Source organism: Ochlerotatus camptorhynchus, unplaced genomic scaffold (genome assembly GCF_037179485.1).
Source record: "Ochlerotatus camptorhynchus isolate MF236.1 unplaced genomic scaffold, CSIRO-AGI_Acam_v1.1 ptg000248l, whole genome shotgun sequence".
Classification (NCBI taxonomy): Eukaryota; Metazoa; Arthropoda; class Insecta; order Diptera; family Culicidae; genus Ochlerotatus; species Ochlerotatus camptorhynchus.
Window position 1 is genome coordinate 2608796 of NW_027040738.1, and position 12563 is coordinate 2621358.

Consider the following 12563-nt stretch of genomic DNA (forward strand, 5'->3'; position numbering starts at 1 on the left):
GTACTAATGGATATTTGGCCACTATGGAAAATTTTGTCGATTGCCGAATTTATGTATGGGCCCAAATTAGGGGCATTTAGGCCGACATTACATCCATTTTCCCTATTTCGCGAATTTCCTAATATATTCGAAATGTTTTTCCAGGAAAATTTTATTTATTTACTACACGGCCATTGTGAATAACCCAGAGAGTAAGTCACTTGTACTCAGAGGTATGGAGAAATTTCTAAAAACTACAGGAACTCAGCGGTGAGTCCCTGCAGTTTTCTTTATTGATTTTTCTCTCTCTCTCTCTCTCTCTCTCTATTCTTAATGGCCATGTGTTATTCTTAATGGCCATGTAGCCCCACTTTTTGTAAATTTTAGTAAAATTTGACTTTGAGCTACTATTATTGACCGTGTGTATGTCAGATGCTTCCTATAAAGAGGATGATTCAGTAACATGTTTTTAAGACAAGTGGGCAGGAACTCACGGTCTTCCATTGTTGGTGAGTTCTTTGCCGTTAATGTTCACGAAAAGTTCACTATTTTGCCATACAGAAATTTAAAACAAAATTTTTTATCTGCAGATTTGGACAGTTTTTGACCTGTTTCATACGACCGGAAGGTGTATGCTGGTTACAAATTCCGTGCCAAACTGATTTCCTGCGCAATTAATCAATCTTTGATGTGAATTTCGCTAATAAACACGAGGACCATTTCTTATAGCAAAACTTGCCATAACAAAATAGGCGGTTCATTTTAGTAAACAAACTAACACTTCTTCCGACTGTGGCACCTCTCTTATTCGCCTAGATGATTCAGTCTCTTTAGTGCCGGCGCCGGTTGTGTAGTGGTAAGCGTGACTGCTTTCTCATCCCAATGCGTCTGGGTTCAATCCCAGCCGAGGTCGGTGGGATTTTTCTGAGGCAAAAATATCTCTGGTCACGTCTTCCTTCGGAAGGGAAGTAAAGCCGTTGGTCCCGGCCCATTTTGTGTGTTTGAATGGGTGCGATATCGCAGGTGTGGAAGCTGCCTTCCTGCACATTCGATTGCCGTCAATGGATGGCAATCGATGTCCGTCGGTGATTGGCACTAGATTGCGGAACAGAGACCAACGTTAAATAAAGGAAAGAAGAAGAAGAAGTACCCCCGCGGCTGGATGGAAGAACAGTCAGTCGTGTTTTCTTTCAATCTATACTGATCACAACGCAGTACAAAATGGGTCCTACCGTGCGCGATCAATCACCTCTACTCAAATGCATTATTTTTAGAAACTTCTCATTCATCTGAGTAGCAGTGACTCTCTCTCTCTCTTACTCTGAGTTAATGTCATCGGCCGTCTATATTTGATTTAGTACAAACCGTCACTGGCGTTACTTCTTCATCCATAAAATAACATCTGGATCCTGGCGTCACATCCTGATGCAGGATCGGTTCCGTATCCTTTGCTATAAATTCTAGGATGGTCCCATAAATCATCCGAACAGGCTTTTCTGCTGTTCTCACAATTGAACCTAACGGTAGAGGGATTATGGAAAGCTATGAATGTGCACGCCTATTTACGAAATTTCCACACGGCGAATGAGAACAACCCAAATTTGAGTTTAGTTCACTCATAATCGCCAAAAGTGCAGGAACTCAGCGATGAATAAATTTACCTGTTTTCCCAGGTTTTTCCAGGATTTTCCAGGGAAAAATTCCCGAATTTGAGAAAAGTAAAGATTGGATTCACTCAGTCTATTGGTACTACTCCGAAACTGAATAAAATTTTCGTCAATTTCCTCATTTTCCGGCAGATTTTTTAGGTTTTCCACAGGAAACCATGACACAAATTTTACTCATCGCTTAGTTCCTGCACTTTTGGCGATTAGAGTGAACTAAACTCAAATTTGGGTCGTTCTCATTCGCCGTGCATACATCTGAGCGAAAGTGACTCACACACGAAGTACACTGAAAACGAATCTTGCTCAGAGAGTGAGTCACTTTTACCCATTCATATGGAGTAATTTCTTAAAGCGTAGAGTAGAGCCAAAAAGTTGAGCACGTTTCTTCGGGACCTTCTATGGTAAAAGTGACTCACAACTGACTAAAAGTGACTCACTCTCTGAGTTAATTTCTTTTTCAATGTAGGAAGATATTCAAGTATTTCGAATTGTTTTAGACAAGAAGTGAGAAACCAGCCTCTTCATTATTCCATTTTATTCCTGGATCAAGATCTATTAAAGCTTCCTTGTTTTTTTTTAATTTGTTTTCATTTTGTTTCGGTTAAGTGTTCCTCTGTTCTAGATAGTTAATAAGAGTTTTAATTTGTTAGATAATAATTTGTAATTTGTTCACTGTAGCTGTTTGTTTGTTTGTTCGTTTACTTTGTTCTGTTATGATTTCCACGCACGCACGGGTTTGGCGCATCATTTCTATTCAATTGTTTTGGTAGTTATGGGAACAACGCCTAAAAATATAGAATTTCCTTTCCTGATGAATTCTCAAACATGTGTCGAACCGCTTTCCGTCCGGAACGAGAAGCACTGTACCTTTTCACTATGAACTGCTTTAATTTTAGATTAGAACCTTTTAAGCTTACTTTGTTCGAAACTATCTACAACACCGTCGACTCTCTGACTCGATTGCTTTTTTAATTCAATTTTGTTTCCTGTATCTTATAACGAGCGACAACAACGTTCAAAATTCCTTCCGTAAATTCCTATCATTTTGTTTTCAGCTAATGTCTATCAAAATCGAAACTCGTTTCATTTCTCTCGTACTGTCAGTACTTCAGCCATCGGGTTAATAAATTGTCATCTTTGTTTATTGTGGGGGTTATTCGATTAGAGGGGAGGGGGCGGGGTTGTGGTTAAGAGTTTGTTTTTAAAATTTATCTTTCATTTTGTTTCCTATAAAAATTACGTAATACTGCAAAAAGTCACAAGAAAATCATCGTTACTTCCTAACCTAGCGAAGCTACTAGCAGCGATGATAAGATGTCTGTAGGGTATACCTTTTGTTCGATACAAAGAAGATCGTTTGGGTTTGCGTTCTTTAATTTTAATTCCTACTCAAATGATTCAATCCATATGTGCGTCCGTCCTGTGCGAATCTTGTTCGTGTGTCAGTGTAGGTAGTAGAGTCGGTGTCTGTCAGTGTGAGGGCGTTTACGAAACCAAAGAAATGTAAATTGGACTACTCAAGCAAATACAGAATAATTAAACTAAAGAAAAATCTATTTCTAGATCATTGCAGCAGTACGAAACAAAAATAAATAAAACTTGCACAATGAAACTAGGAGAGCACGAAAACCTACTATCGTATAATTGTATAGAGCTTTGAACAACACTTTGTACAACGAACACAGGAAAAAAAACATAAGACGCTTTTTACAATACACATTCACTTTTCAAGCAAATGAACACAATCCTGTCATGCGAAGTAGTTAACTCTGGTCAACAAATAATAATAAACATAGTATAGAATCAGAAACACATTTCAGCGAATAACGATAATAAAAGAAAATTGAAATGACAAACTAAAAATTATTGACCGACTTTCCTGACTTAAAAAAAAACTTGTCTTGGTCGTCCCTATTCCGCAGTCTGTCCTAGTGGCAGCTTATTTGCATTTTTTTTTAACTCCCTATCCAACTTCGTTTTCGATTTCCACAATTATTTTTGGGGCGAAACAAATACCGAGGGTAACACGCTATCATATAAGGTAGAGTAGTGCTGCGTCACACGATGCACACGAATTCTTAACTGATTTACAAATGTACAACTTTCCAGCCTACCAACTAAGTATGGGAGTAGATGAAATAGAAGGACAACATCGGATGCGGATCAGTTTGCTGAGGGCTAGCCAATTGGTCGTTCCGTAGCAATTCGATTCGATTCAATTCCTCCATGGGAGCAAACGAGGATTGCTGTTGGATGGTGGAATCAAGTTTCCTAGATCACATTGGTTGGTTTTAGATCTGTGGAGAAAGAAGAGTCAGTTAATCAAGGGAATTATTTTAGCAAGTGATCAACTTTGCAAAAAAAAAGAAACTAACTAGAAAACAAACAAACGTGATTATATTTGTATATACAAAATTAAAAGGCTTTTATTGGGATACAAGTGCAAAGCTACATACAAATCAAGTGCAAACTAAAAACTAAGATCAACTAAACACGCAATCTAATTGATTATTCTAATTAAAAAACAAACATGGTGAAATTAGTTAATGAGTGTGTGTGTGATGAATGGTGGTGATGGGGGAAGGGCTTATTGACTACGTGATTTTTTTTTTCAGAAAAAATAAAACACTAAAATACATCTGCTGGGAATTAAGTATTTTAAAGTTAGATTTAATGTTGAATGTTGAATTTAAGTTGCTACATCATGGAACATTTAATTAATGTGTACCCCGATTTACTAAAAAGGCTAGTATATCAAGTATAAGATAGCAACCAAAAATGTCCATTAGTACCGTCCCAATGACGCGTTCATCTAGATACAATTGATAAATAGCTGATTTTTAGCGATGGGCCCAATCTTAGATCCATAGGCCAACATTAGAGCCATTTTCTCTATATTTGCCTGTCATATTTATCCACGTCCATTAAAATCCATTTTAATTATTTTTTCCATGATTTTATTATCATGGAAAAAATAATTAAATTTAGATTTAGGCCCTTTTGCTATAAACTGGAGCACTAGAGCTTAAACTGGCGCACATGCTCTGGTTGCACACCAACTTCTGATATCCTCTTCCAGTAAAATAGTTTGCTGAAGAAGGTCCATCAAAATAAAATTAACTGAAATATCAGCAATCATATTTGTTATTGCTGAACACCCAGTTTATGAGAGTTATTGCTGGAAACCAGCAAAAATCATCTGTCAAAAGAACTTGTAATTTTTCGTATTAGCTGCATGGTCTATCAATAGACAAATCGGACAAAGTATTCAGAGTTTGTGATGTTGGAGAATAGTTTCTCTTTCGTAATTACTACGGTAAGATAATTTTTAGGCGAAGACATATTATCCTTAATGACACCACCTTTATTGACAGGTTGTTTAAAATCTTCGACCATATTATGTTCTTGGAAGATTTGTAAACAAGGCAAGGCTTATGGAGATGGCTACATGTTTTTAAATGTTGTGAATTAGGTTAACATTAAAAAGTGAAGGACATATAAATTTTCCTAATGTATTTTTTAAAATAATTTGACAGTTCAAATACAAGGAAACGTCCGGAAAAAAATACTGTTTAATCAATGCTGAATTTTCAGCAAACTCTTGTCAAAAACCATTTGCTGGATTGTCAGCAACATTTACTTTGCTGGAAAAAAAAATAGTGTGTAGAGTCCTTGTATTATTAGAATGACATATCAGTCTTGAAACAGTCGACCACGGCCTTCATATACAAGGCTAGCTCATTAGAGTCTAAGAGAAGAGGTAACAATACGGGGGCGAAAACGAGCCATTTTTCTGTCAAACGTGAACCAGCTCCTGATTGGCCGATTTCATGTACGTAAGATAGAGATAGAGATAAATAAAGATAAAGATAGAGATAGAAATAAAAGAGGAAGAAGCCAATTGTCACCTCTTCCTCTTAGATTAGAGTGTAAACATCATTCGAAGCAGGCTCAAGTGGCGTCAGAGTTTCGACTCGACACAAGGGACTTTAATTTGCCGGGTTATGACACTTTAGCTGACTTTAAAAATTGGAAGAGAGTCCTGATTACTCGCCCGATAACTGTTCCGGAAGCAGTTTCCTGACATCGAACACAAGTTCGAGTTTCGGAGCCGGACCAAGCCGGTGGAGGGAAAAGGAGGTGGGAAAACTGTTTTTCGAGACTAATTTGCTGAAAACTTAGAAAATCAGCAATTCGTGGAAGGCAGAATTTTCATTGTATAATAATTATGAGTACTATACAAAAACTATACAAGTGTGACCATGGATGAGCATGACTGTTATTATACAAATAAGGCTCATGGTCATAGCTGGTCCTACAAGTGTATCCGCGGCATAACTATTGCATTTTGTTGTCCCAGTCCATGAAAATACTATCAAATCTAGCATCGATTGTATATTTTACATTGCGTTTAATGTGGATAAAATGTACTTTATCTGATTATTATACCGCAAATTAATGAAAACTTTGAAAATTTATGCATATTGATAATGAAAAACTTGTTTGTTTATTTCACCGATTCTGATGACGTCACACACAAAATGATCATCGGCAGAAGTGGAGTAGCTACACGCTATTTCAAAACTACCCAAATTTTTGTAGAATCCACCCAGATCGGTCAAAACTGAACCTACCCAAAAATGAGTAAACTATGTTGAGAGTGACAGGTTGGCAAATGGACAACATCGACATGAATCCGATCGAAATGAATCGAACATAGTTTACCCATTTTTGGGTAGGTTCAGTTTTAACAGGTCTGGGTGGATTCTACCCAAATTTGGGTAGTTTTGAAATAGCGTGTAGCCTGGTATACACTTAACAAAAACATCCGCAATACTTCGACTATTGTTTTGCTCGAGCCCTTTAACAAACTCTCTGTCACCGGTGAGGTGACAATAGTCACTTCGTGTGAGGTGACTCTCCATTTGATTTACATGGAGAGTCACCTCACACGAGGTGACAATTGTCACCTCACCGGTGACAGAGAGTCACGTGACTCGCAGAATAAGGGGGAATATGCTGTCCAATTTCGGATGATTTCCTTATGGTTGAATTCGTCATCAACTGATGAGCATCCTTAGGACTGTTCTCCAAATAAAGGATGATATTTATTTGAAAATTGGCTGTAACACATACAGGGCTCGGAGGACAACAATTTAAGGATAGGATGACTTGCAAATGCTTTAGGTTAGATTATTAATTCGATTGTTTACATTTCCATAGAGATTGCTGACGTTTATCATACGCAAATGGTTTTCATCGGGAAAAAAAAACTTCATAGCGGAAAATTTTCCCGATGAAAACAAATCACTGACACAATCATACTTTAGCAATCTCTATATTGAATGGCCATGAACAGCCCATCATGGATACAAAAATTACTTGTTGGTAGAGGAAACTTCCAACACCACCAAATAGACAATCGTCGGTTTCCACGGTTTACCAATGTTCGTACCACCTCTCATAGCGATGGCTATGCTTCCACCTCGTTTGTCCGCTCAGAGCAACAAAAGACGTTCAATAGAATAATTTACAAAATCGTTTTGAATGATTTGCGTTAAGAGGCTGAACCAATAACAAATGCATTTCAATCTAAGATGACTACGAGGGGTGCGACACATCTAAATCTCGATTTGAAATGGTCGAAAAATATCACACTAGCGACTCAATCTACGAAAAATCTTTTTTTCATCTCTTGCATCTAAACCCATCTACTCGCAGCGCCCTCAACTTTTTTGCAGGAAATCTTCAAAATCATAATCAATCGTGTTTCTATCTATTGAGCGCGAGTGCATCTCACAACAGCAAAACAGAGAATTTCCTGCATCTTAGATAGAATCGCCCCCCTCGAATGACTATCATTCTGCAGAGAGCATTACGCGTTCCAACTGAAGGCCCTATCCCTTCTCATAACAATGTTCATCCTGTATTCGAGAGGAAAATCATCTGATTTAAAAACAACCGTCATCCGGTTGCAGCTATCATTCGAAAAGGCGATTCCGATGTTTCGATTTGAATGGTCTGAGGTTTCATTCGAACAGAGGAAGGGGTGGTTTGGTGCAGTGTACTTCGGTTCGTGCACTGTAAAAAATCTTCCGTTGATACTACGTGAAAAATCACGTAACCCCTTAAACACCCCATTTCAATCCTTTTCAAGTGCCACAGGTCAATGTCAAATGCAATTTAGATTAAACTACGGGAATTTCACGTAAAAAGTAAGTGATAAACCAACTTCGATTACTTCAACTTACCTTTTTTCATGCAATGATCATTGACCAAATAATTTATTTCAAACCAAAAGAAATCCAAGACTAAAGCACAGGCACCTTACTATGCCCACAGAGAACAGACATGGAGGCTCGAACAAAATTTCTCTAAAAACTTGTGTAAAGATTCCTATTCGACTTAAGCGCCACTATCGGCGACTTCCCCACTTAAAAACCCTCTTTGACAACATGATGGCGCTGGCGTTGCACAAATTACACTAGACACTAAGTGCTAGTAGCGCCAAGTGGCTATTTTCAACAGAAAATTTATCGATACTAGCGTCAAATTGGTCGAAAGTGGAAAATTTATAGAGAAAATCAGGAGATGCTAACACCACGTAACGGCGACGTTCCCACTTATTTTACACAAGTTTCTGACCGAACTTCAACGTCTGTTCTCTGTGCTATGCCCCTCCTTCCCCTGCATGTATGGAAAAGTGATTCAATATGGCGTCATCGAGTTCATTAAAGGAAGATTTGCTCTCAGTTTTGGATTTCCTTACGCATAAATTAGAAGGTATTTTAATCCATTCTACGTCATTTGAAGACCGCACAAATTATTGTATTTATTTCGATTTCAGAGGCTAGAATCAATATCAAAACTCTGGAGAAGGCAGCACAAACGGATATTACATCTGAATGGTCTTGATCAAATGGTTGAGGTAACGAAATTTTTAGTGTTAAATTTGTAATAACATGTAGTTAGAAAATAGAGAAATGCTTGACGAATCGTTAAAAAAATCTAAAAATGTTTTTCTGGCTTTTTTCAGATCCTGAAAACTTTACTTCAATATCACGTAAACATTACGTGAAAATCTATTCCAAATTTAGTGGAAATAACATAAAAATATACCGTATTGTTCACTTTCATCACAAAATGGGAATATTTTTTGGCTACATGACATTAACGGAAATGTTACGTGAAAAGTAGTATGGACGAAAGCTACCAATGTTTTCACGTAGATCGGACGTGCATATTTTTTGGAGTGTGTGTGTATGGGCCCTAGCAAGTTTTGTTTACAAATAATGATAGGCCCTTTTCAAATGTTACGCGAGAAGTCATGAAATTTGTGAAAAAATATCGTGGAACATTTTTCAATTAGCTATTTTCGCAATTTACAGTTCACGTGAAGTAAAATCGATCGGTTTAAATCTCCAGTGAGATGTATATCTGACAGATACCCAAATACTACATTTTTCACCTGCGTAAAAAACGCAATTCGCAAATATTTCACTTTGCTTGAAATTGTAAAGAGATACGAGCCACCAAAATCAAATGTTTTTCGCTTAAGTTTACTTTTTTTTCACGCATAGCCTATAGGCTACAGAATACATATAGAAAACAGATCAAAGCTAAACGAAATTTGAAGCTCGCGAAATCGTTGAATTTCGCTAGCGAAAAAATTGTTGTGAAACATATTCCAATTTCCTCTTTTCGCAGTTCACAGTTCATGTGAAACGAAATCGATCAGTTTGCACCTCCGGTGAAGTGAAAATCTGACAAATACGCTCTTTCTCGAAACGTCAACTTTTTGCTTAGCTGCTGTCAGACCCCCTTCACTCTTTGGATTTCATAGAGACAGATAACAGCGCCAAATGGTTTATGACGAGACAACGTTGAACCATAGAGGTAACTCTAAGACCAGAAGGTCCCGAAGAAACGAGCTCAACTTTTTGGCTCAGCTCTGGTACTATCTTCGGTCCCAAGCTAATCGATGCACTCCTCGAAACATAGGAAAATCCGAAGGGGGCGAGATTTGTTGAGCATCTAGAATTGAGATTTGGATGTGTCGTCCCCCTCGGGGAAATCCACGAACCCCTCATTTTATCCGTCAAACTTTCATAGCGAATCAAAACAAACATAGTGTAGTACTGGAATTTATACTAGAATAGGGTACGTTAATCGATTTGCTTGGGACCAATAGGCTAGTCAAGTAGTGAGTCAATTTAAAATCGTTAGTTTCGAATTGATTGTTGGTTGAACTGCATCGTTGAAAGAAAATACGCACACCTAAATCTGTGCAAGCGAACAGGATCGAGTGTTAACGTATCGCAACTCCGGAATATGAAGACTGTTTTGAATAATATGTTTAGGTAATGGGCAGCAACAACGGTCAACGGATAAATGATTTACAGGTTTTATTTCTTAAATACTTGATATAACCATAGAGGTAACTCTAAAACTACTGGGTCCCGAAGAAAATCATTATTATTTTTGGCTCACTCAGTACCAGAACAACGGTCCCAAGCAGTCCCAAGCTATTTCACTCACCCCTGCATGTTCTGCATGAATCCACACACCCCTGATGTTATCTGTCAAACTTTCATAGCGAATCAAAACAAACATAGTGTAGTAATAGAATTTCAACTAGAATAGGGTACGTTAATCGTTTGCTTGGGACCAATAGGCTACTAAAGTGGTGAGCCAATTTAAAATCGTTAGTTTCGTATTGATTGTTGATATAACGATTGCCAGCAACGCCGGCTGGGCGTATCCTATGGCTTATCCTCCCTACTAACAAAATTCCACCCTTCCCGTGACACTTATGAGGGGTCGTAGAGTTCTCTGCATCTCTCTTAAGTAAGTGTCGGACTAACATTCCTCCCCCATCCCCACCAGATGCAAGGACGTGGCCAGGACAGCTCTGGTCTGTTGGAGGGAAACACATCCTTTATCTAAGAGGTAGTAATTAATCACAAATTACTATCTAACAGCAACGGATGAGGATGCGCCGCCTTCTTAACAACAGTTTAGAGCTCGTACCACCTACGACATTGTGCAACCTGGTTTATGCTATGCTATGCTACCTAAATCTGTGCAAGCGAACTCACACCACTGAGCGGACGTTACAGTGCAAATCAAAACACGAAGCGATGTTCGTCATCATTCAGTTTCGGCAGCTTCCGTTTGCGTTTGCATTCGCCAGCGTTGTCAAATACCTTCCTACGTAAGCAATAATATGAACTTGCAATACGGTATAGAAGCTCCTATAAATATCCACTATTTGGCATATATAGAAGATACAACTGATAAGATGGCGCTCTTGCCCCACCAGACCCTACACTATTCAATAATACATATTTAAATTTCCATCTTAATTTAAAATACGCCCTTTGAAAATTTGGTTTGAATTTTTCAAAAATACGCGGAATTGGAGCATAGGTGCACGAGAATATGTCACTTGACGGATATTCTGACACAAATATCTATGGATTTCTTAAGGAAAATAAAAAAATAAAATAAGTGATGATGTAAACAAAAAATACTGAAGAAAATTCCTGCAACAATCTAGGAAAAATTTTATGTAGTTCTGACATGAATCCCAATTCTGAGATGAAGTCTTAAGGAATTCTTAAACGCGTTCCAGGAAATTTCTAGGGAGAATGATAAAAATTAGTTCTGAATTGAATTTTTATGTTATTCTTAGAATAATTCCAAGGGAGTTGTGACGGAACTTCAAGGAAAATTTCAAGAATTCTGATGATAATAGTATGGGGATCTCGAGGAGAACAGCAGGCTAATTTTAATGAGATGCGTAAGAGATATAGAATTATAAAAATAATTTTAAAGAACAGATGCAAAGGAATTCTAAGGGATTTCTGAGGAGAATTTTAATGAAGTTATGAAGAAACTTCCGAAGGATTTCTGAAGACAATTCCAAAGGATCTCTGAGGTGAGTTTTTGTGAGATATCAAAGGGGCCTCCCGAGGGGTGCGACACAACTAAATCTCGATTTTAAATGGTCGACAAATCTCACACTAGCGAATTAATATACGAAATATCTTCTTTTTTTTTTCATCTCTTGCATTGAAAATTCACTGCAATAAGTCCTTTAGTTGGTGTATTTTGGTCACCTGAAAACGTTTTCAATAATTTCGCGTGTGTTTATTAGTGCTGTGTTTGGTTATTTAAAAAAGGATCGAAAGAGTTTTTAAGATTACCGCGAGCGAACAAACCGGGTTTTTTCTTCCTTCGCCGCCGCCGTGAAACGTTGCGAAAAAGCAGATCTCCGCTAAATTTTCTAATGTAAGCTGTTGAATCGTGTCCGTTTGTCTTTAGTTACAAGTGCATAACGATCCGGAAGCCGGTAGTTACAAAATAAGTCCAGGAGGTAACGGTGATATCCAGTGTAAGTAGGTTAAAAAAGAACGTGCAAATTTTCTCCTGCATAGTGCTGCTGCCTGCAAGCCAAAATGGGCGCGTATCCATCGGAACCACTCACAACGAAGGATTCGAGCGAGGAGGCAATTTATTTGCTTGCTTGCGGTTCCAGCTCGATGCAAGGCTGGCGGATCAGCCAGGAGTAGTAGTTTCTAGTGAAAGAAATGATCTCCATCACATCACTAAACATAACCACGAGCAATGACGAGGAACTTCATCCCAAACCCCATGATAAACAAGGAGGGGATGCATCCAACGAAACTTTTAAGCGCAAAAGAATCATTACCAACATAGGAAAAAAATCGGTAAGATCCTTCCATTGCATTATTTTATGATTCACATTACAAACAACTACACATAGTAACTCGGAGCTTTTGGTACGGTATGTCCACGCATCCTTCCACCCCTGTAGATTCAAGAAATGTTCCCATTCATTTCCAAGAATCATCTTTGCGGCAAATACAACGCAGTAGGCCTGGCCGTATTGAT

At 38.1% G+C, this 12563-nt stretch overlaps 1 protein-coding gene across 6 annotated transcripts in view; it reads right to left on the reverse strand.

Annotated features, from left to right (window-relative positions):
* Positions 1-2166: 2166 nt before the first annotated feature.
* Mical (Molecule interacting with CasL) overlaps positions 2167-12563 on the reverse strand; it is a 203680-nt gene continuing 193283 nt past the window's right edge. For all 6 annotated transcript variants that reach the window (XM_065226303.1, XM_065226301.1, XM_065226306.1 and 3 more), the window contains one exon: positions 2167-3943. In XM_065226303.1, the coding sequence (XP_065082375.1) occupies positions 3918-3943 (26 nt within the window). In that variant the 3' untranslated portion in view covers positions 2167-3917. The remainder of the gene's footprint in view (positions 3944-12563) is intronic.